Source organism: Coregonus lavaretus (genome assembly GCF_964263955.1).
Source record: "Coregonus lavaretus genome assembly, chromosome: 7".
Taxonomy (NCBI): Eukaryota; Metazoa; Chordata; class Actinopteri; order Salmoniformes; family Salmonidae; genus Coregonus; species Coregonus lavaretus.
Genome location: NC_139994.1, coordinates 27,003,028 through 27,026,737, shown reverse-complemented (window position 1 = coordinate 27,026,737; position 23,710 = coordinate 27,003,028). Strand labels below are relative to the sequence as shown.

At 43.5% G+C, this 23,710-nt stretch overlaps 2 protein-coding genes across 2 annotated transcripts; both read left to right on the top strand.

The window, feature by feature from the left end:
* The first annotated feature begins 762 nt into the window (after positions 1–762).
* LOC311133020 (uncharacterized protein) lies at positions 763–3,183 on the top strand. Its single transcript, XM_084166439.1, has 2 exons — positions 763–1,096; positions 1,263–3,183. The coding sequence occupies exons 1-2, from the start codon at positions 910–912 to the stop codon at positions 2,153–2,155; spliced, it is 1,080 nt and encodes a 359-aa protein (XP_084022565.1). The 5' UTR covers positions 763–909; the 3' UTR covers positions 2,156–3,183.
* Positions 3,184–6,739: 3,556 nt separating this feature from the next.
* LOC311132203 (ATPase family AAA domain-containing protein 2-like) lies at positions 6,740–20,845 on the top strand. Its single transcript, XM_084165428.1, is given in 29 exon segments — positions 6,740–6,958; positions 7,220–7,314; positions 7,805–7,854; positions 8,090–8,189; positions 8,438–8,513; positions 9,580–9,658; positions 9,752–9,898; positions 11,211–11,329; positions 11,644–11,661; positions 11,777–11,790; positions 11,792–11,869; positions 12,494–12,602; positions 12,708–12,823; positions 13,120–13,294; positions 13,515–13,603; positions 13,717–13,876; positions 14,033–14,123; positions 14,331–14,645; positions 14,851–14,968; positions 15,101–15,287; positions 15,550–15,735; positions 15,936–16,071; positions 16,191–16,387; positions 16,709–16,868; positions 17,708–17,830; positions 18,314–18,454; positions 20,089–20,213; positions 20,421–20,549; positions 20,755–20,845. Coding segments are annotated over 29 exon segments (3,483 nt in total). The 5' UTR covers positions 6,740–6,841; the 3' UTR covers positions 20,788–20,845.
* The last annotated feature ends 2,865 nt before the right edge of the window (positions 20,846–23,710 follow it).

The window sequence follows — 23,710 nt, the reverse complement described above, 5'->3', positions numbered from 1 at the left end:
TGACTGCAGAAAAGCTTCAATCACAAGGGGCCCCTGACGATACTGACTCGCACAACATTAGCCAATGAACAATTCCTGGTCAAATGTTTTGGAATGTCTCTCAGGGTGATGAGAAAATGGTCAGACTGATGTTATTGATAACATTAAAGAATATTATATACATTCCAGAAGAGGTCTGCTTGTATTTGTTTAAGAGTATTTCTCTTCCATTTTCACCTAATGCTCATTCATGATATACAATAGACTTCTGTAAAGTGCAAACTATTTTTCTATGCATGTGCACTGCAGTGGTTCAGTCCCAATTCGATTATATTCATCTTAATTGCTTCTGATTAACATCCATCCAAGTTAATGCAAAAAAAGTATCATACTTTATTTGTTTGATTTATTTGACATTTGATTTATTTAACCATTTAAAAACAATACAACCACATGTGGATACAATGCATTTAAAATAATTGAGGAAGACAACTTTTAAAAACATATTTAACATTTTAAAAATGTATTTCAATTTTGGTCCTCTTGATGAAAACAAAATATATACACAAGATTGTATCATGAAAACAAAATACATCATCTCATCAATAGGGAGGTAACATAACTTTTTCTTACCCTGTTCTCTCTTATTAAAACAATTATCACCCTGTTACAACATTACTTTTTGCCCTCTATGTGGTTATCTGTAGTAAAACCCGATCCACCAGGGGGCGACAACTTTTGTTTCTGGGTTCGCCATACCCAGTCATAAGAATATAAGATGAAGACAACACGGATGTAGAACGGGAGAGCGAGTTTGGTTTATGAACATTCCTTCTTCGTGGACGAATTCTAGACTAATTAGGTGAATAAAACCAGAGAGGAAGAGGGTCTTTTGACAATAATAATACGACTACTATAAGTCTACTAAAAATGTCTAAATTACAGTATTTGAATTCGTTTCTTTCTGAGTGTTTAACGGCGGCGGCAGTGGAGATTTTGGGGGCAATTGAGAAAGTAGTAGCTGAGTACCAGGAGGAGATCTCCCGATCTAAAGAGGAGATCGATCATCTACGGAGACAGTTGAGGATTACACCGGAGATAGAACAACGTAGAACAGGTTTGTGTGTAGATCTCATCTACTCAATTAATATACTGTTTAGGCTGTAACAGTGATTAACATTTCAACGTTTTAGTTTAACTTTCACCATGCATGATTATTTTGTCGATGTCGCGAAAATCTTGTGTACTCGGGCATGTCTGCGCCTGTCTTTTCTTCCCTCCAGACTCCCAGCAGCTCTCTCTCCCTGTCTCTGAAGAGGTTCCCCTTGAGCAACAACACTGTGAACAGGAGTGGTGCCCCAGTCGGGGACAGGAGGAACCAGGGCCCTCACAGATTAAAGAGGAACAGGAGGAACTGAGGACCAGCCAGGAGGAAAAGCAGTTTCAAGGGTTGGAGGGTAATACCATAGAGTTTATATTTAGTGGTCCCTGTGTGAAAAGTGAGGCCTTCAGCCACAGCTCAGCTGTAATTAGTGACCAAGTAAACAGGCCACCATTGGATCCCAAACCACCATTGGGGGCACACTGTTCTAAACTCAGCACCATGTCTAAAAAATCTCACTACTGCTGTGACTGCGGCAAAGTATTTGCTCTGAAAGCTGACCTTCAGAGGCATGTGACTCTTGCCAGGGAGAGACCCATTGAATGCCCCTACAACTCCACAGGTAAACTGAAGGCCAATGTCCCACTCTGTCACAGTGGGAAACCCTGCCCTGTTTGTGGCAAGACCTTTAAAAACAAAGAACATCTATCCCAGCACATGAGGATTCATACACGGGAGAGGCCATTTAGCTGTGGTGACTGCGGAAAAAGCTTCTATAGCAAGGGGCTGCTGAACGTGCATATACAGACTCATAAAGGAGAGAAACCATTTATCTGTGGATACTGCGGGAAAAGCTTCTATCAGAAGGGGAACCTAAACCAACATTTACGGACTCACACAGGAGAGAAACCATTTAGCTGTGGTAACTGCGGAAAAAACTTCAGTCGAAAAACACACCTGAACAGGCATATGCTGACTCACACAGGTGAGAAACAGCATGGCTGTTCTGTGTGTGGTAGAAGATTCGCTGAAAATTCTGACCTGCTGAAGCATGTGGATAAAGTCCACAAATAACAAACAGGATCAAAACCGAATGGAGAAAGACAATGAGGACACAGACATCTGTCAGAAGATGGGAATAAAAAGGCAGGATGTGGACAAAACTCTTAGGAAAGCATTGCCACACTGGATCATTCATGCTGTTTGGATATGCATTGAAATGATTTAATCATTAAATTATGGTGGATATATTTTGTAAATGCTTTGGAGTTAATTATGGTTTAAGAATTATGAGAATGATGACTAATAGGTTTTATGTTATTACATTTAAATTTTCGTCATTTAGCAGACGCTCTTATCCAGAGCGACTTACAAATTGGTGCATTCACCTTATGATAGCCAGTGGAACAAACACTTTACAATTATTATTATTATTTTTTGGGGGGGGTAGAAGGATTACTTTATCCTATCCCAGGTATTCCTTAAAGAGGTGGGGTTTCAAGTGTCTCCGGAAGGTGGTGAGTGACTCCGCTGTCCTGGCGTCGTGAGGGAGCTTGTTCCACCATTGGGGTGCCAGAGCAGCGAACAGTTTTGACTGGGCTGAGCGGGAACTGTGCTTCCGCAGAGGTAGGGGGGCCAGCAGGCCAGAGGTGGATGAACACAATGCCCTCGTTTGGGTGTAGGGACTGATCAGAGCCTGAAGGTACGGAGGTGCCGTTCCCCTCACAGCTCCGTAGGCAAGCACCATGGTCTTGTAGCAGATGCGAGCTTCAACTGGAAGCCAGTGGAGTGTGCGGAGGAGCGGGGTGACGTGAGAGAACTTGGGAAGGTTGAACACCAGACAGGCTGCGGCGTTCTGGATGAGTTGTAGGGGTTTAATGGCACAGGCAGGGAGCCCAGCCAACAGCGAGTTGCAGTAATCCAGACGGGAGATGACAAGTGCCTGGGAAAAAAATGTAAATGTTATATTATGATGATGAATATTCTTATTTTGATTGAAATACTCACTGCAATTATATAATGTTGAAATCATTACTATTCTGGTTTGGAAATGTGTTGGAAATAATTATGTTTATGACAAATAATTGTATTCTTATGATATGAATATATGATCATGTGAATTCTTTTTGAAATATGCTAATACAAAAAGTATTTATTTTAATTTTGAGCAGATAAATCAATAAGGAAACAAGGCAACAGTAAACATGTTGTCCCCCATGAAGGATGCAGTGCGCACCTCATCTCTCATGTCACATCCAACCTGGATCGATGTTTGTTTTTAATGCAGATGAGAGCACTGAATATTCCCTTTGAGTCAGGAACCAAAAGTGTGACCCATGAATGTGTTCTGCAGCATTCGGTCACATGACAGCTCGATCAGCTGTTCGATTTCACTTACCGGCATGTCAACTAAGCCAGGATCACAGTCAAACATTTTGCTGATCAGATTTAGCTGATTCGGTCACTCATTTGTAGAATGTTTTTGTATTTCCCTTGCATGCTTGCGTTCAGTTTCCCAAATACGTCTGTTACATAGGCAAGGGTACATTTTATTTTCATTACACAGAAAGTCAACAAAGTCTGTTTTTTTACATCTATTGCGAATAACAACAGCTCCTCTCTCAATTCCAAAAATCTTTCCAACACTCCCCCTTGTGAAATAGAACATTGTCATGCTATGATTCCACATCAGTGGCGGTCAGTGCTGTTTTAAGATGAGGGAGGACAATTGTTTTTTTTCATGAGCATGGCCTTATGTCTATTACAGCATATTGGATGACTCATTCATATTCCATTCACCCAGTTAAATGTAACAGCGATAGGTTTAGGCTACTATATGATACTCAAATTTTCCCTATACCCATCATGAGGTTGCTACAACCTAGCCTATGATTGAACGTTTACAATGTAGGCGCACACTGGTCGAGAGAACAATTTGAGGTGACAGACAGTGACACATTCAATACCGCCTTGCACACTTGCCTGCATCCAGCTGAAATAGGGTGTAATCATTAGTCCAACAGTTGCAAACTAGAGTTTATATTGGACAAAAGCAGGGATGTTTATCCCCGTTATGTTCCGTTTAAGATTTTTCTTCAACAGAATAGGCAGAATGAATACACCCCTGATCACACGTAAACACAGTTCACTTTCATAACAGCCACGTTGTATTCCTTCTCGCATCTATGCGCTCTCCTCTTCTCACCTTTTCCCTTTGTTGCTTGTGGACGTCAATGCACAACACGTCAGCTGTATATGACCAGGCGAGATAACCATTCCAAGCCAAACCATATCATAACTGCTACACACAGCCTACATCGTTGTCACCATATTAGCTAAAGTAACGGCATAGTCAACATAGCTAATAGAACTAACGCATTAGTAAACCTGCTCCAATCATGCAGTAACATTACAGTGTACAGTCAGTAAGCAGTTTAGCACTTACACCGGCGGGCCCCGGTGGCAATAAATTAGTCAAACCAAAAGCTTACCTTGACTTGGAAGAGTTCCAGTGTTGTGTTGGATAGTCATAGCCAGCTAGCTAACATAGCATCCCTCTGTTTGAGCAGGGTGTTTGAGTAGGCTAAACTAGCTAGCTAAGTAAGTGAAACTGAAAGTAAAAAATTATATGACAATCTCTCTCTTGCTTCTCCTTCATTTTGGAAGAAATTAATTTGTTCAAAACTGTTAAACTATTGTCTTTCTCTTTGAGTCAACTACTCTATCTTATGCTTTCAGTACTCTATTCATTCTCTGATCCTTTGATTGGGTGGACAACATGTCAGTTCATGCTGCAAGAGCTCTAATAGGTTGGAGGACGTCCTCCGGAAGTTGTCATAATTACTGTGTAAGTCTATAGAAGGGGGTGAGAACCATGAGCCTCCTAGGTTTTGTATTGAAGTCAATGTACCCAGAGGAGGACGGAAGCTAGCTGTCCTCCGGCTATACAATGGCGCTACCCTACAGAGTGCTGTAGAGGCTACTGTAGACCTTCATTGCAAAATAGTTTAATCAATTATTTGGTGACGTGATTATATTTAGTATAGTTTTATCTAAAAAGGATAACTTTTTTTTATGTTTTACAATTATTATATAATTTTTTCACTGAGGAGGATGTTCCCCCCCTTCCTCCTCTGAGGAGCCTCCACTGCTCCACATACTTTTGCAAACAGGCGTGCGCGATGTATAGTATTTTAGCCTACAATCGAAGTTACCTCTCAGAGTTCTGCACTCAACTCTTTTGCCGCCAGTTACTCTCGGTGTATCCATTATAGCTCAGTGGGTGTATCATACAATGCGTCCATATGGCAGAGGGAGACACATTCATAACTAGATTTCAGAGGCCAGCCTGCCGTCCTGTGATAGATGGAGCCCCATCTGTTCAAAAGCCCACCATTCGATCCCATGGAATCTGTTTTTCGTCAATATAGCTATGCAGCACACTGAACATCCCCTGTGCCATTTCATGCTCGGGAATCGTGAGACAGAGCAATATGTCCTTGTGAATAGCATCCCTTGACATGTAGCGAACAAAAGTCAATGCATGGGCATCTTGGGCCTCACAGCCTACGTCCATTTGGAGAGCATAAGGTGGGGAGTTTTTGATTCGTTCAGTCAGTTTCCTCTTGATTGCTAGCTAAATTATTAGTTTCACAGTGTTATCTGACAAAGGTATTGATGTGAGTTTCTGTGCCTCTGCCTCCCCACATATTGTTTTCACCATATCAATTGCGGCCGGTAATATCAACGTGTGTGGTTTCAAAGCGTAGCGGGCTTAGCCATTCACCGTGGGAATTATTCAAGTTCGGCCTTTTCCCATGATCTAAGGGCGCTCTGGTTGAATTTGAACTTCGATTTGAATACTTTTCATTTCAATTTTGAAGGTTAAGCACATTACAATGAGAGACAAAGACGATATTATAATATCATATTTTATGTTTTTACCAGGATTGTGGAAATTCTCCCAAGACCCCACTTTCATATCAGGCGACCCCACATAGGGTCGCAACCCCTAGTTTAGGAACCACTGAGCTAGCTTGTCTGCCTCACCACAGTTAGCTAGCTAACGTTAGCTTAACTGTAATGAATTGATGTTCTTCGTCTGTTCTGGGCAACTCCTCATTGGTGGATGGTGGCGTGGGCAGAAGGATACAACAACCTTCTCTCTTTTGTGCTGTTTATTAAGAACTTGTCATACCACACAGACTGACTAGCCATGTTCCGTGCCGGGGCCATACTTGACGCGCAAACAATATAAGCACAGAGCTCTCATCTGATTGGCCAGTAAGACATCAATCATACCTGTATCAAGATAGGCGGGATCTCCACTACATAACAATATGATATAGCTTGCCATACAGTAGACTCCTGGGGTGTAATCATTAGTCCAGTTGAACGTTTGCAACTAAAACGAGAGTTTCTATTGGTCAAATTCAGGTCAGTCTCTCCCCGTTTCGTTTCGTTTGCTTCCGTTGAAAAATGTTTTTGCAACAGAATCCCCATATCCTTTCCACCCTGGGTGATGTAAAACGAACGCAGTCACGCATACGATCTGTGACGTGGGTGGTGCCAGAATACTGTGTTTTGAAATTATACACACACAGTAGTTTTGACAGCTCAGGTTTGCTAGGAGGTCGTTCACAATCCGCAATTATATGGAGATAGCTAGATCGATACATACCATTGTTAACATTGCAATTGTGAATAATTGACCGTAGTATTAGCTAGTAAACTCATTAAACGCGCAGTTAATTCAACACGATGGTGATAATACGGAGAATATCGGAAGCAGACCAATCAACACTTCAGTTTTCACAACCAGATGCCAACTTTCCATCCCTGCAGACTTCACCGAGAAAGTCCGCACGCTTGACTAACGTGAGTTGAACAATTGACAGTCAGTGCGTGAACAAACAACGTTCTACGGTGTCATCATTTGAAAACATTGTCAGTAACCTCTGCTGTTTGCACAATCTGTAAATAATGTCACCGATTTTTAAATTAGCTATGCAGAACATTTCTAAACTTTGTGTCAAAACAAACTTCACTTATATTCAACAGATGGAAGACAATTGATCGTCAATGCCTTCAAGGTTGACCAATACATTTATATTTGAGTTCTGCTGTTCTCTTTCTCAGGGATATGTTGGTCAGAATGATCGGCATATTATCCCGTTGGAAGAGCTAAATGGGAAAACAACAGAGAATGGGAGACCTGTCAGAAAGATAACAAGGTAAGTCAGTTCTCATTAATTAAATATTAGAGATGTAGTAGATATACATTGTGGCATATGGTAGGCTAATGTTTCTATCCATAAGCCAGATATAAAGCCAAGATGCATCTTTGTCGGCTGTCAGTAGCCTGGGTACCAGTCTGTTTATCTAACTTTCCACTCCTTGTAGGCCTACTCTGTGTTTTTGCTGGATTACAAGGAGTGGAATGTTAGCTGAACATGCTGGTACCCAGGCTAGTCCTACAGACCACATTGATTCGGATACCATCAAGCATTCTTCAATTATTTTGTGGTCCTCTGTAGCTCAATTGGTAGAGCATGGCGCTTGTAACGCCAGGGTAGTGGGTTCGATTCCCGGGACCACCTATACGCAAAAATGTATGCACGCATGACTATAAGTCGCTTTGTATAAAAGCGTCTGCTTAATGGCATATTATAATATTATATTTTAATGTAATTTTTTTAAAGTGATTTTTTTATTCCTTCACAGGAAATCGCCCAGGTTTCAGGTCAATGGGGCCAGTGAAGTTGACCAAACTGGTAAGCCTAAAGCATGTTTCACATTATGATGCAAACAAGATCTAGGTCTTTCCTAGAACGTAACAATTCACCTATTTAGACATGCATGTCATAAAAAACACACCCAACTACAAAACACTTTTAAGAGGATGTCACACAATTTACTCCTTTTAAACAATAATTCTCATTCACAGACTCATTTACCTACATGGAATTGTGGATAAGTCATGAATTATGTTTTGAATACCTGTTCCAGAGGGGTCACCTAGACCAGAAGGATCCCAGGGGGTTGTGCGACGCAGCACCAGAACCACCAGATACCAACAGTCCATGATTTACGACCGCCTCATCACTAAGTAAGGAGCATCACCACACAAACCTGAACCCCCGTGTGTCGTTGCTCCCAAGTCTCTTGTTTACTTCCCCAGTAGAGTGTGTAACATGGGGGATAGTCCTAATACAGGGAGCATGAGGGTTATTATTGGCATATTACTAATTCCTCTGCTTTTCCCCAAAAATGATAAGTACACAATTTTTTAGCTTATTGCATTGGGACCCAAAACCTCCATGAAATCATGCTAATGTTACTTGTTTTTCTCCATAGCACTGCTGAGGCAGTCCTCCACAAGATTGATGACATGAAGAAGATGTGCCACCACATGAAAAACTCCAAACAAGCAGTGAGGCTTTTTCCATTCCGTGAAATATAATTTTGTAATTCAGCCATCCACAAAGCCAGGGATGAAATACAATACAGGGCTATATATTTATGCTGTATAATTTGCAAACAATAAGAAACCATTCATTGACATGCTCCCCCTTTGAGATTGGCATTGAAGACTCACACTAACTCTACCCAAACACAAGGGCTTGTTCCACTGTAGAAATGTGTTTACATAATAACTGGCCACTGTTTCTAGGCTCTGTATCTTCTGCTGCCGTACACAATCTCTTATCAGCCATTGTAAGGGTGTTGCACCCATCTGTGGTCCACCACCCTCTATCTCTCTCTCGCTCTCTCTCTCCGCCCTCAGCAGCCCTCTGCTGTAGTTTTAGGAACAGTAATCACACTGTTGTCATATTGTTGCCTCATTCACCAGCAGCTAACTGAAAAAACTCTACAAGGTGTCGAAAGCGTTCCACAGGGATGTTGGCCCGTGTTGATTCCAATGTTTCCCACAGTTGTGTCAAGTTGTCTGGATGTCCTTTGGGTGGTGGACCATTCTTGATACACACGGGAAACTGTTGAGCGTGAAAAACCCAGCAGAGTTGCAGTTCTTGACAAACCGCTGTGCCTGGCACCTACTACCATACCCCGTTCAAAGGCACTTGCCCATTCACCCTCTGAATGGCACACATACACAATCCGTGTCTCATTTGTCTCAAGGCTTAAAAACCCTTCTTTAACCTGTCTCCACCCCTTCATTTACACTGATTTGAAGTGGATTTAACAAGTGCCATCAATAAGGGATCATAGCTTTCACCTGGATTCACCTGGTTAGTCTACATCATGGAAATAGCAGGTTTTCTTAATGTTCAGTGTGTCATTTTGAATTTCACAAAATGATCCCAGGTTTAGAGCCTTGAGATATGGGAAATAAGAGCAGTGGATGGAAATGACCAATAATTCCTTTTGAGATTTAAGTCTCACTGAAATATGTACCATTGTGTCATACAGGCCACTGAAAAAAGGAAATGGCAGTACCATACCAGTTGTATCTATGAAGGTTTTTGTTTGAATTTCAGAGGATCTATTTTAAATCCCAGCGAAAGAAGACTACTGAACGTCCAACCGTAAAAGCAGTTTCCAAACAAGAAACGGAAGGTCTGTTTCTATTGTAGTTTAGGTCAATGTTATGTTTCACCATAACTCTCTAAACATGAATTCATTAACTTTTGGGCCAATACCTATTTCCAGAGTACTCTGATGACGATGGAGAGGAGGATGATGAGGGCGACGGAGATGTGGAGGACGATGATGATGAAGACGACGATGACAATAACAGCAAGCGCTATGAACCTCGACAGAAAAAAGCAGTGGTTCGCTACCAGGCCCCCCTGGATGGTTGGTCCTTTTTACATTTGAATCCCGTAAAAAGCACATCCTAACTTATTGCTCTTCACTGAACTAGAGTCTTCAGAGACATTTTTCTCCGTAACTTACTTAGTTATTCATCTCAATTAATGAGCGTAGCAGGGTCGTTCCACCAATTCCTTTTGAGAAGTTTAACTTGGTCCAAAAAAAACAATTAACTTCATTTAATCTAATTTAAACATTCTGTCATAAAGAGCACATGTTCAACTTCATTAAAAAAACATGTTTTCCCATCTCAAGAGGTTAACTAAAAAAATTACTATAATAAGTGCCAAATAAAGTAGCAGGGTTGACTGTAAAAGAGTTGATGATTTCCTCTAAACTCAGCCATAAATCCCCTTCCGACAGGGGGAATGGAAGCGTGTTTCTAGCCTGTCTATCTATGGGTAACAGGTTTGACGTGGTATGCTTGACTCGCTCAGTTTTCCACCACAAAACACCAGCAAATGGTCAAAAGGGTAGAACAAGCTCACCTACTTTTACACTATGATTTGACTATTCGATGTCCAATGTTTCTTTATAAAACATTTGTTTAAAGGAATTGTTTCACCATATTAAAATGGGAGTTCAGTTCACATAACAGGGTTGACCTTAAAATGAGGGACAGACGTAAATGAATCACTAATCACATTAAATAAATAATAATCTTCAGAAATGACTTTGGCAAAGCAACAAAATAACTAGGGCTGTCCAATTATGGTGAAAGCTTGGAGGAATTTTGGGGTTGAGTTGGTTAAAATCTGCAGAGGGTGCACGGAGGGACATGCTGAATTTTGGCACTTTAGCAAGTCTTTATTTATATAAAAAATCTGATTAAATTCTCCATGTGGTATATATTGAAGGGCACTTAATTGTAATATAACAGGCTTTTAATATTCAATATTGGTGCACAATTTCTACTTAAAATATCAAAAGGCACTCATTTCGTGGAACAAGCCAGCAGTGCTGATTGGGATCAGATCCCCACTGTCCATGTTATTCATTATGAACTCGTATATAATAAGAAGAGTCTACCGCACACACAAAACCAATAAGTAAAGGTGCTGGAGGCAAAATATAAAACAGGAAAAAACAGGAAAAAGTCTTATTTGCATAAGTCATGGTAATGGTAGCTAAGCTTTCGATCAGTCGACCTTCATCAGAGCATATCTCCACCAAAAAATATTCTGATCTAAAAAGCAAAACTGATTCTAGATCAGCACTCCCACTCTGAAATTCTTGACTATGGGCCAAGATCAGTGCTTATCATGATGTTATGCCTCTCTCACTGTTTCATCTGTAGAATCCAGGAAGCAGGCGCCCATGTTTTTTGACCGCCAGGCATCTTCCACTAGAGGGAGCTACCGCATCAGTGCCTCAGTACCCAGGAGTGCCCACACCACCAGTCGAAGGAGTGGCAGGTCTGCACTGTTGCTCACCCTCCCACAGTACTGTACTTCACAGTACTGGCACTTTACCAATAGTCGTAGCCCATATGTATAGTACATTGGTTTCATTGTGTCCAGTTATTTGTTTTGACCCCAAAAAATCTTTGTTTTCACCTAAATATATTGTAGGGTCCATTTAATGCTGTGTTTCATGTGTTGCGTCGTTATAAATGGTTATGGTTATCTATGACTATGGGCTATTCTTGTAGGATCTTGTGAATATAGATTACTTTTCATTGTGATGTTTAATGTTTTTCCTCTTTTCTTTTTCACTGTTTCAAACAACAGGATTGGGTCCATAGGCAGGTGAGTCTTTGGCACAATTTAAACAACTTAGGTCTCCCATTTGTTATTGGGGACAGTAAAGTAGTGAAGAAGTTTGTCCTTTCTCTGTCTCCTTATGGTTTGATTTGACCCACAGGAGAAAGCATGCTTGGCACACCCACAAAGCCAGCTCCTCTGATGAGGAAGACTCCTCTGATGAGGAAGACACAGAGCAAGAAGCCAAGAACAGGTCAGTGAACATGTCATCATGAGCAACCAATTTGATACACTTCAACAGTTTGACTTGTCCCTATAATGATAAAATGTTAATTTAGTTCACAGATGAAATCTACCCTTGAAAGTGGTACTAAAGAAAGAATAAAACAATGTTTTATTACATATTACTTGATTATTTTTTCATTAGTTTACTGATCATCTGTTATTTGCCATGACATATTATCTTGAACAAGATTCAATCATATTTAAAGGATAATGAACATGCCAGAAAAAAAAGGGCCAGGGTGAGCAGACCAATGATTCCCCACTCCTGAATGTTTTTGAACTGTGTCTATGACATCATGAGTGGTGGTGGTGGTCGATGATGTAATAATAATCGACGAAGGTTCCATCTTGGTTATTCTGGTGATATCTCCTTGGTGAGCTTCATTGGGTGCCAGACCTTTGGAGTGAACACATGATGTAGCTCAAGAGTTTCTCTGTATGAGACTGACACAAGGAACAGAATATATTTATTTGGATTTTAAAGCTAAATCGGTCCCATATTTCACACCAGTGGAATCCGGTGTGGATTTGAGCTTCTGCTCAGAATAAGCTTGCCAAAACCGCAATCTCTTTCATTTGGGATCCCTCTCAGGTGTCTGCCTCTGAATTTGCGCAAAGAGGACATTTGGGGAATCCATAAGGACAGAATGAAGATCGGTGCGAGTCTTGCGGATGTCGACCCCATGGCGATTGACCAGTCGGTAAGTTCTAACATCTCAAAGTTGGTTTGCCTACATGCTATGGTCTTTAAGTTATCTGACTGCCTCTTCTATGTAATGATCCAACCCCGTCTCTTCCCTCCAAAGGTACGCTTTGACACCGTTGGTGGTCTGACAAGCCACATTTCCGCCCTGAAGGAGATGGTAGTCTTCCCTCTGCTCTACCCAGAGGTGTTTGAGAAGTTCAAGATCCAGCCCCCAAGGTGAGCACTTGTTTTAGGGTTGAAAAGCTAACATACTTTGTTGGTTAACTTGCAATTGTTTTGACGATTGATTTACATTGTCTTCGGGGTAGCTTACCATAATGGCATTGTAAGGAAATAGCCTATAACAGGATGAGAAACTTACTTGGGTGTGCAACTAGAATGGATCCTGTCAATGGACTTAAGCCCCACCCCAACCCTAACCCTAATCACAGCCTCATCCACTCATCCTTGGCTCTTTGATCATTTGATTCCTTTGCAAGGATCCATTCTAAGACTATCCCTGTCTGTTTCAGGGGCTGCCTGTTCTACGGTCCCCCGGGTACGGGAAAGACCCTGGTGGCCAGAGCGCTGGCCAACGAGTGCAGCCAGGGGGAGAGGAAGGTGGCCTTCTTCATGAGGAAGGGGGCCGACTGCTTGAGCAAGTGGGTGGGCGAGTCGGAACGCCAGCTCAGGCTGCTCTTTGACCAGGTACAGTGCATTCCCTCAGACAACACACTGTAGATCATTAATATAGTTATCACTGGTGCATTCAGTCTTAGTGAGACCATTGAGTCTAGTATATGCCTATCTATCAGCATTTCCTGCTCAAGCCACTATTGGTCTCTTGTTGGAAAAGTGTTTGAGTGTCATGTCTATTATATAGGGATGTACTTGCATTGACAGGAAGACTCATTATTTGTACCCACAGGCTTACCAGATGCGGCCAGCCATTATCTTCTTTGACGAAATCGATGGGTTGGCTCCGGTTCGCTCCAGTCGCCAAGACCAGATCCACAGGTGAGACAATTCAGCCACTCTCATTTCTCGCTCCACTGATTACAGAGACTTACCATTGATTGCGCCTGCATACTAAACATTGAATATTCCCACCTCGTGGTTCCTTCCTGCAGTTCCATCGTGTCCACCCTGCTGGCCCTGATGGATGGCCTGGATAGCCGAGGAGAGGTGGTGGTGATCGGAGCCACCAACCGACTTGACTCCATCGACCCCGCCCTCAGACGCCCCGGACGCTTCGACAGGGAGTTCCTCTTTGGCCTCCCTGATCGCGAGGTAAGACTAATCACCTGTGGGGGGAATCCTCACTCGAGTTGATATGTGTGCGTGCATAACTCAAATGTCCATCCAAATCTTCCTTTGACATCAGCGACCTACAAACAGTTACGTTTCATTCGTGCACTTACCTTTCATTTCTGTCGACAACTTCAGTCCCGGAAAGATATCCTAAAGATTCACACCAGACAGTGGAATCCTACACCGTCCTATCCTTTTCTGGAAGAGTTGGCTGATAAATGTGTTGGTAGGTGACTAATGTATACCAAATCAACTCTAGCATTGGGCAAGTCAAGATTGTACAATAATTGTAAGAGCAAAAATAACTATGTCGTTTTGTTGTCTCATAATATTCAGCCAGATCACCACAATTAATCTATCGATTTAACACAGTTCCACAGTCAATCCTACACACGTATTATTAACCGCAACATCTTCCCTCTCTGGACCCCAGGCTACTGCGGCGCTGACATCAAGGCGGTGTGCGCCGAGGCGGCCCTGTGCGCGCTGCGCCGCCGCTACCCCCAGATCTACGGCACGTCCCAGAAGCTCCTGCTGGACGTGGGCTCCATCAACATCAACAGCCGGGATTTTGTGGCCGCCATGAGGAAGATGGTGCCAGCCTCCCAGAGGGCTGTGTCGTCCCCTGCCAAGGCCCTGACCCCTGTGGTCACGCCCCTGCTGGGCCCCGCCCTCACCAACGTGCTGGACGCACTGCAGAAGCTCTTCCCCCACGCCGAACAGGGCCTCAAGAGGAAGAGGGATACAGGTGGGTCGGGTTCAGTTTTGTCACGGCCATTGTTATCTGATCCCAGATTTATTTGTGCTATCTTGCCGAATTCTATGGTCAATGTCGTGCCAATGCTGGCTATACAGCACAAACAGATGTGGGACCAAGCTAGGTCACTATTAGAGTGGATCATTGGTTAAGTTCGGTTGATGCAATTACTTGATCAAGTTTTTCCTTCGCTCAGATCTGACAGCCAGCATTCTGGAGGATGACCTCATGTACAGTGGGGATGAGGGCCCCTCGTCCAATAATTCCATCACCAAACAGACCACCACCAAAGGGAGCTTCCTCCATTTTGCCAGGTAAGATATAGCCTACCTGTAATATGTAGATACATTTTGCCCTTAAAGAACCCCCCTATTTTTGTTGTTTCCATTCATAATCACATCCCTGATTCTCCATTCACTTCACCTCTCCACTCGCCTCTGTTCCAGGAATGCGATCTGCCACCCCACCACCTACCGGCCCAGGCTGCTGCTGGCTGGGCGTCCCGGGGCGGGTCAGAGCTCCCACCTGGCCCCTGCCGTGCTCCACGCCCTGGAGAAGTTCACTGTCTACACCCTGGACATGGCCGTGCTGTTTGGAGTCAGCTGCACCTCCCCCGAGGAGGCCTGTGCTCAGGTACTGGCTGGAACTAATGTAGTCTTTAGAAGTGAAATGTTAAAATGCATACCAACCTGCTCCTCTCATTTGTGGTGCAGAGAATTATAGCCCCAGAGTTGACTTCATTGTATAAAGGCTAACTCCATCAAGCACATAATTACTAAGTCAAATGCAGCGAGATGTCGGGGCAGTGCTGATAGTTTGAATCCCGACCCAAGTGCTAGGTTGGTGAGTGATACACTCATTGACCTCTCAGCCCCTCTCGCCCTACCTGCCCCAGGTGTTCTGCGAGGCCAAGCGGACCTCCCCCAGCATCCTGTACATCCCCCACATCCAGCAGTGGTGGGACACGGTGGGCTCGGCCCTCAAGGCCACCTTCCTCAGCCTGCTGCAGGACATCCCCTCCTTCTCCCCCATCATGCTGCTGGCCACCAGCAACGTGGCTCACCACGACCTGACCGACGAGGTAGGTCTTACCTGGGGCTCCTCCACCATACATTACACTACAAGGACTGTAGAGAAGTGATCCCTGGACCTTACTGGGCTACTCAATCCATGAGTAGATTCGTAACCACATTCTTTTATTTACACTTCAGTAAATACTATTTGTAGAGGTGAAGACCCTAAATGGTCACGGAGGTAACTATTCTACAATTTGTCTCTCAGATCCAGACTCTGTTCCGGTTGGAGTACGGAGAGGTGCACTCTATCCAAATTCCCACCCAGCAGGAGAGAAGGAAGTTCTTTGAGAATCTCATCCTTAGCCAGGCTACCAAGGCACCCGCCTCCAAGAAGAAAGCCTGTAAGTACTAGATATTTATGCCTTTTGATGATCACTTGGTATAATTGCTGTTTGTGTCCCATCTCCATTTGAACCCTCCTTGTTCTTTACCCCCTCTTCCTCCCCTTCCCCTGCCTCAGTAATGCATGCCATGGAGGTGCTCCCCCTTGCCCCCCCTCCTCCGCCCAGGCAGATGAGTGAGAGGGAGCGTCTGCGTCTGGAGGAGCAGGAGGAGGACACACTCAGGGAGCTGAGGCTGTTCCTGCGCAACGTCACCGAGCGCCTCTCCCAGGACAAGCGCTTCAAGGCCTTCACTAAGCCTGTGGACATCGAAGAGGTAGGGAGAAAACACCGAAAAAGAGAGAGGGACAAGGAAGGAAATATATTTTTTTGTGGTGTTGTAGTCCAGGGTGCTAGTCAAGATTACTCTAATGTAAGCTGAATGTTGACTGACCCAAACTTAGTCAATACTTAACTGGCAAGTCTGAATACAAGTACATACATTCTAAGTGAGCTGTGGCCTCTTGGGGGGGCTGCACTGTCGTCACCTCAGATTTCTGTAGCTTCTCTCCTTTACCGACGCTCTCATCCAAAACAACCTATCAGAGTGGTATTGTGTCCCCCATCTTATCAATGGTTTGTGTTCTTCTCTCACCAGGTTCCTGACTATATTAAGGTGATCAGGCATCCCATGGACCTCTCCACTGTACTGTCCAAGGTCGACCTCCACAAGTACGTGACCGTCAGGGAGTTTGTCAACGACGTGGACCTGATCTGGAAGAACGCCCTGGAGTACAACCCTGACAGCGACCCATCTGGTATACCTACAACCATCTCCATCTCATTAAACTGAGTGCTGTTATTATTATTATACTATAACTGATGTGTTATTCTAGCCTGGTTCCAAATCTTTTTTAATTATTCATTTTTAAAATATAATATTATTCATTTTAAAATATTTTGTACGTTTTACCCCTTTTTCGTGATATCCAATTGGTAGTTAGTCTTGTCCCATCGCTGCAACTCCCCTACGGACTCGGGAGAGGTGAAGGTCGAGAGCCATGCGTCCTCCGAAACACGACCCCCGCCAAGCCGCACTGCTTCTTAACACACTGTTCGCTTAACCCGGAAGCCAGCCGCACCAATGTGTCGGAGGAAACACCGTACAGCTGGTGACCGAAGCCAGCGTGCATGCGCCCGGCCCGCCACAAGGAGTCGCTAGAGCGCGATGAGCCAAGGACATCCCGGCCGGCCAAACCCTCCCCTAACCCGGACGACGCTGGGCCAATTGTGCGCCGCCTCATGGGTCTCCCGGTCGCGGCCGGCTGCGACACAGCCTGGGATCGAACCCGCGTCTGTAGTGACGCCTCTAGCTCTGCGATGCAGTGCCTTCGACCGCTGCGCCACTCGGGAGGCCGGTTCCAGATCTGTTTGCGCTGTCTTGCCAACAACCATAGGAGTTGGCAAGACATCACTAACCGATCTGGGACCAGGCTAATCTTACTCCACTGAGTATGCTACATACTTTTTGTTAGGTATCTCTCTGAAGATATTCTGGTCCGTTCTCGTTGTTCTGCTGCAGTTAGTGGGTCCCATGGATGACAAGGCCCCCTACTGTGTACCTCTGTCATCAATGTCTATCTCTTTGTGTTTCCAGATCGTCAGATTCGTCACCGGGCTTGTGCCCTGAAGGACACGACCCACGCCATCATCAGCGACGAACTGGACGAGGACTTTAACAGGATCTGCGAGAAGATCAGAGAGTCACGCAACAAGAGAGGTAACTGCTGCTGCTGCTTATAACGTTGACATATTGCTGTGATTTAAACGCTATAGTAGTGACCTAGCCTACAGGGTAAAACCTCTCAGTAACCCTTTATTTGGATAGTCCATCTGTAGATGCTCTACAGACGATCAGTAACATTTCAACTAACTATGTACTAACCCTAGCCCTAACCTTAACCCTTAACCTAACCCTTACTCTAAATCTAACCGTATCTTAGCAAGCAGTTGCTTATCAACAGATAGTTTGTTGATAGTATGACCATCTGTAGAGCATCTACAGATGGAAATCCGGACTATCCAAATAAAGTGCGCGCAACCTGTCTCCAGATGTGAGTTCAGCTAGCTATTGTATCAGTTTCAGTGTCTAGTGTCGGCTTCTTTAACTATTTGTCCAATGATGAGATGAACCCTCTCTTATTTTCCTTAAAACATCTTAGTTTATTGACAAAGCTAACGACATGTTTATGTCTACTAACAGGGTGCACGTCATCAAAGTTCGCCCCCTCCTACTACCAGACCTTGCCCAGAGAGGAAGGAGTTGCTGAGTCCAAGAGGCCAGGCGGTAACACTGGCAAAGACGCCAGCACCCCGTTCGCTGCCAACACCCCACGGCCCGCACGTAAGTCTCACCACTCTACTCCTTAACTGTTTATTGGTAGCTTATTTGTTACAGAGAAGAGGAACATCCAGTGGAAATTATGGTAGACACTGGTCAACCACCAAGGGACAGCACTCACGATTTAGTTTTTTACTGCTTGATTTGCAGTACATAAGCAGTTATTATCAGTGTTTCAACGTTTAAGGGCAGAAGACTAATACCTCCCAGATGTGTTGCGAGTGATAGAAAGAAAGTGGAAGTCCCTAGGATCAGGACAGGAACAGAAGTAGGTGTAGCCAGAGTGAAAGGAGGAAGAGGAGGAAAAGGAAAAGGAAGGAGGAGGATTCGTTCCAGTTGAGTGAACCAGTCAAAAGACAAGACCGAGTTAGAAAACCATGATGACCGGCAAGAGCAGCAATTGAGAGCCAGGGAGGAGAGGAAGATGATATTCATGAATACTGAGACATCTGTCTTTCTGTCTGTCCCTTTCTCTATCATGTTAAATTACCTTTTCTTCTCTATTTAATTTTCCTAGCTCGTACTCTAGCCCATAAGAAGAAACCGCCCAAAACACGACGCAAAAGCAAATGGAGCTCCGGCATCATAAAGAAAAAGAAAAAGAAACCTACGTCTTCCTTTTCTTCCAACAAGGAGATCACAAACTCAGAGGAGGAAGAAGAGGATGAAAGTGATGGCATAGAGGAGGGCGAAGAAAAACAAGCTAAGCCTTTGGAGACTATTCTAGAGAATGGCTGTGGAGACTCCCCTATGGAGTGTACCTCAGAGAAGACCACTAAGCCTGCCGATGATGTGGAAGAGGCCTGTGTTACAGAGCAGCCCACCACCACTCCCATCCCCAATGGAGACTGGCAACAGCAAGCTCCAGACCCCACAGACGACTCACACCAGCCAGGCCTCACACAGGTCCAATCTGGGATCCAAGCCGGTCCGGTGGTGGCAGTCAATGGAGACCACCACCAGCCTGCCAGCCCTCCAGTGGAACGTGACCAAAGTCCAGTCAACAACACCCCTACAAAGGAGGTAGATCAGGGAGAGAAACACACCACAAAGACCAAAGAGCCTGAAAGGTTGGAGGATGACTGGGACATAGGTCTGTATTAGGGTCCCGGACCCAGGCAGCAAGCAAGCTACTGCTTCTGGCCTCAGGGAACAGCTCAGTCAGTTTCACTGACCTTTGGCCTCTGGGGGCTCCAGCTGTTGGGGAGCTCTAACTCATCACAACACATCAGTTAAAGGGATACATCCATCTCTCCACTTATTTAAATACTCTGTAAGAGTGAGTTCCTTTGGTTGTAAATGTGTTCACCACCGCATGAGGGCCAATGAACGCATGCAAAAAGGTTTACTTTGTTGTAGAAAATCTAACTATATTAATACTGCAAATGCTTGTAATTGTGTCTTCTTCTGTGCCTTAGTTCTAGAATAGGAAACCATGCCCCCCTACTTAATGCTTGAGATCCAATGTTACCAGGTAGAAACCTAATTTGCATGTTAGGAGATGTGCATGTCAACACCAATAGGCCATTGTGTTAGCATTAGCAATAGCCTGTTCAGCCAGCAATGATTAAAGGGACTTTTGCTTATCAGCTCTCCCTCACACCATCCTGATTGCTTCCTGTGTTTCCCTCCAACAGAGAGGCGTGTGACCCGTGCCACCAGGACTCTGGTGCAGCAGCAGCAGTTGATCGACGTGGACAAGGCCCTGGAGATCCTGACCCAGAAAACCCCTCAGCTGGTCGTGGACCACGACAAACTCAAGGTAACCTCCTGACCAGTCTTTTATAAAGTCAGACCATGCTTCTTACAATGTAGTTGTACCAGAACTACACACAGAAAGTTGCAGACCAGAAATATGGTCCAGAAAACAATTATGATCACCAGAAATATGGTCATGGCAAGTCACAGCCAAACACTTATTCATTCATCCTATATTCATATATTGATTTGTGTATAATTTACTGTCCAGGAATTGCTCAAAAGAGTTGTGTCCAAGACTGAGGGCTATGAGGTGCATCAGCTGGAGAAGCTGTATGCTATGTTGTGTCAGAGCATCTACAGACACCGCAAGAACTTTGATAAGACAGAGCTCTTACAGGTATGTGGCTTATAACTTATCACTCTTTTACGTCACTTGTTGTAGGAAATACATTGAGTATGGAAACCAAAAACATTCCCTACATTGAAATATGTGCATAGTTAGTTAATTGATGTATGTGCATGTGAGTCACTTTAATGACTTGAAATGTTGATAAGTGATTTATACTTTGACATACATTTTATTTTCCTTTCACTCATTTTAGGAAATGAAGAGAGAAATCGACAACTTTTCCTAATTTCTTCACTTGATGTTTTCCTATTTTCCATAGTGTAATAAAATATGATGCATTTCAAGATGTTCTATTATTTACCTATTACAATGGGCCTAATCATGCATTACATTGTGTGTATTTTTATGTATGCATTTAAAATATGTCTGAAATTACATTTGATTATTTAAAGGTAGACTCAGCAAAATGATGTTGCCACGAGCAGCACCGCAGCTATTGAGATGAGTGAGATGCAAGACTTCGCTCTCACACAGTCACACAGTATGTGCGCATTTGCACAGGTTCACGTCACGCTCTTACAGCGTGGGAGCCACAGGACCAAAACAGTGGAGAAGTTGAGCCTCGTGCTTCAACACTCTTAGTTGTTGCTGAAATTGACCCACTATGCGGTTTACTTTCTGCATCAACAGTTGAAGTCGGAAGTTTACATACACTTAGATTGGAGTCATTAAAACTTGTTTTTCAACCATTCCACACATTTCTTGTTAACAAACTATAGTTTTGGAAAGTCGGTTAGGACATCTACTTTGTGCATGACACAAGTAATTTGTCCAACAATTGTTTACAGACAGATTATTTCACTTATAATTCACTGTATCACAATTCCAGTGGGTCAGAAGTTTACATACACTAAGTTGACTGTGCCTTTGAACAGCTTGGAAAATTACAGAAAATGATGTCATGGCTTTAGAAGCTTCTGATAGGCTAATTGACATCATTTGAGTCAACTGGAGGTGTACCTGTGGATGTATATCAAGGCCTACCTTCAAACTCAGTGCCTCTTTGCTTGACATCATGGGAAAATCAAAAGAAATCAGCCAAGACCTCAGAAAGCAAATTGTAGACCTCCACAAGTCTTGTTCATCCTTGGGAGCAATTTCCAAATGCCTGAAGGTACCACGTTCATCTGTACAAACAATAGTACGCAAGTATAAACACCATGGGACCACGCAGTCGTCACACCTCTCAGGAAGGGGACTCGTTCTGTCTCCTAGAGATGAACGTACTTTGGTGCGAAAAGTGCAAATCAATCCCAGAACAACAGCAAAGGACCTTGTGAAGATGCTGGAGGAAACAGGTACAAAGGTATCTATATCCACAGTAAAATGAGTCCTATATCGACATAACCTGAAAGGCTGCTCAGCAAGGAAGAGGCCACTGCTCCAAAACTGCCATAAAAAGCCAGACTACGGTTTGCAACTGCACATGGGGACAAAGATCTTACTTTTTGGAGAAATGTCCTCTGGTCTGATGAAACAAAAATAGAAGTGTTTGGCCATAATGACCATTGTTATGTTTGGAGGAAAAAGGGGGTTGCTTGCAAGCCGAAGAACACCATCCCAACCGTGAAGCACGGGGGTGCCAGCATCATGCTGTGGGGTTGCTTTGCTGCAGGAGGGACTGGTGCACTTCACAAAATAGATGGCATCATGAGGAAGGAAAATTATGTGGATATATTGAAGCAACATCTCAAGACATCAGTCAGGAAGTTAAAGTTTGGTCGCAATTGGGTCTTCCAAATGGACAATGACCCCAAGCATACTTCCAAAGTTGTGGCAAAATGGCATAAGGACAACAAAGTCAAGGTATTGGAGTGGCCATCACAAAGCCTTGACCTCAATCCTATAGAAAATTTGTGGGCAGAACTGAAAAAGTGTGTCAGAGCAAGGAGGCCTACAAACCTGACTCAGTTACACCAGCTTGTCAGGAGGAATGGGCCAAAATTCACCCAACTTATTGTGGGAAGCTTGTGGAAGGCTACCCAAAACGTTTGACCCAAGTTAAACAATTTAAAGGCAATGCTACCAAATACTAATTGAGTGTATGTAAACTTCTGACCCACTGGGAATGAGATGAAATAAATAAAAGCTGAAATAAATCACTCTACTATTATTCTGACATTTCACATTCTTAAAATAAAGTGGTGATCCTAACGGAGTTTAAATGTATTTGGCTAAGGTGTATGTAATCTTCCGACTTCAACTGTATGTCATATCGCTGAGTCGATCTTTAATTGCATATTATTAAAGTATTTATATATTTTTTATGAATTTGATTTCTTTATTATTGGGCAATTTTATCCTCCTTTTCCAACATTTGACATAAATTATTATGGGCCTTTAGGATAATTGAGAAGGGGTCAGTTCTTTTAAAGATGATCTTTATAATGAACCTCTTCCTCACTGGTGCTTTTCTTTTCATAGAGGAAGTCGCTTCATGATGATGTAAAACATTTGTAATGACGCTCTGGAAATAAAAAAATCATAGTAAATTGCTCTGATTCATGTGCAGTGTTGATGAGTCTGCAGTCCTTTAGCTCAAGTAGCAGACAAGACCTGCTTTATGATGTACTACAAACCCATGGCAGGATTAGACAGATGGGTATACAGATAAGATTTACTTGTGTCCCAGCCAATGTGGGGGTGGAGGGGAACGAGGCAGTTGATGTACTGGCTAAACAAGCACTTAGTAGTGGGGATGTTGTAGTTTCAATGAGCAAGGCAGAGGCAAAAAGCCTGATATGGACAGTGATGGTGGAGAGATGGCAGGAGCAGTGGAATAGAGATACTAAGGGCAGGCATTTATTTCAAGTACAGAGGAAAGTTGGTGAGGGGAGGACTGCAAAAAGGGACAGAAGAGAGGAGGCTATTTTTTACAAGATTAAGGGTGGGACACAGCCGGTTGAAATAACACTTGTGAGGAAAGCATCCAACAGGAAGTTGTGATTGCTACATTGTATTGCTACATTGTGGGCAGTATCAGAGGAAAGAGAGAGGCTGAGATCAAGTATGAGGGAGAATGGAATACAGTAAATTAGTTTAAAGAGTATATTAAGTAGAACGTAATTAGATATAGTTTTACATATTTTATATTTTTTTAGAGCAACGGGGCTGGCCAACACCCCAGTAGAGCAGGTGGCGGTAATGCA

Bases quoted from the DNA above. Each gene is read 5' to 3' on its own strand.
- LOC311133020 (XM_084166439.1), top strand. From the start codon at position 910: ATGTCTAAATTACAGTATTTGAATTCGTTTCTTTCTGAGTGTTTAACG. The intron at 1,097-1,262 runs GTTTGTGTGTAG...TCTTCCCTCCAG, and splicing joins GATAGAACAACGTAGAACAG to ACTCCCAGCAGCTCTCTCTC.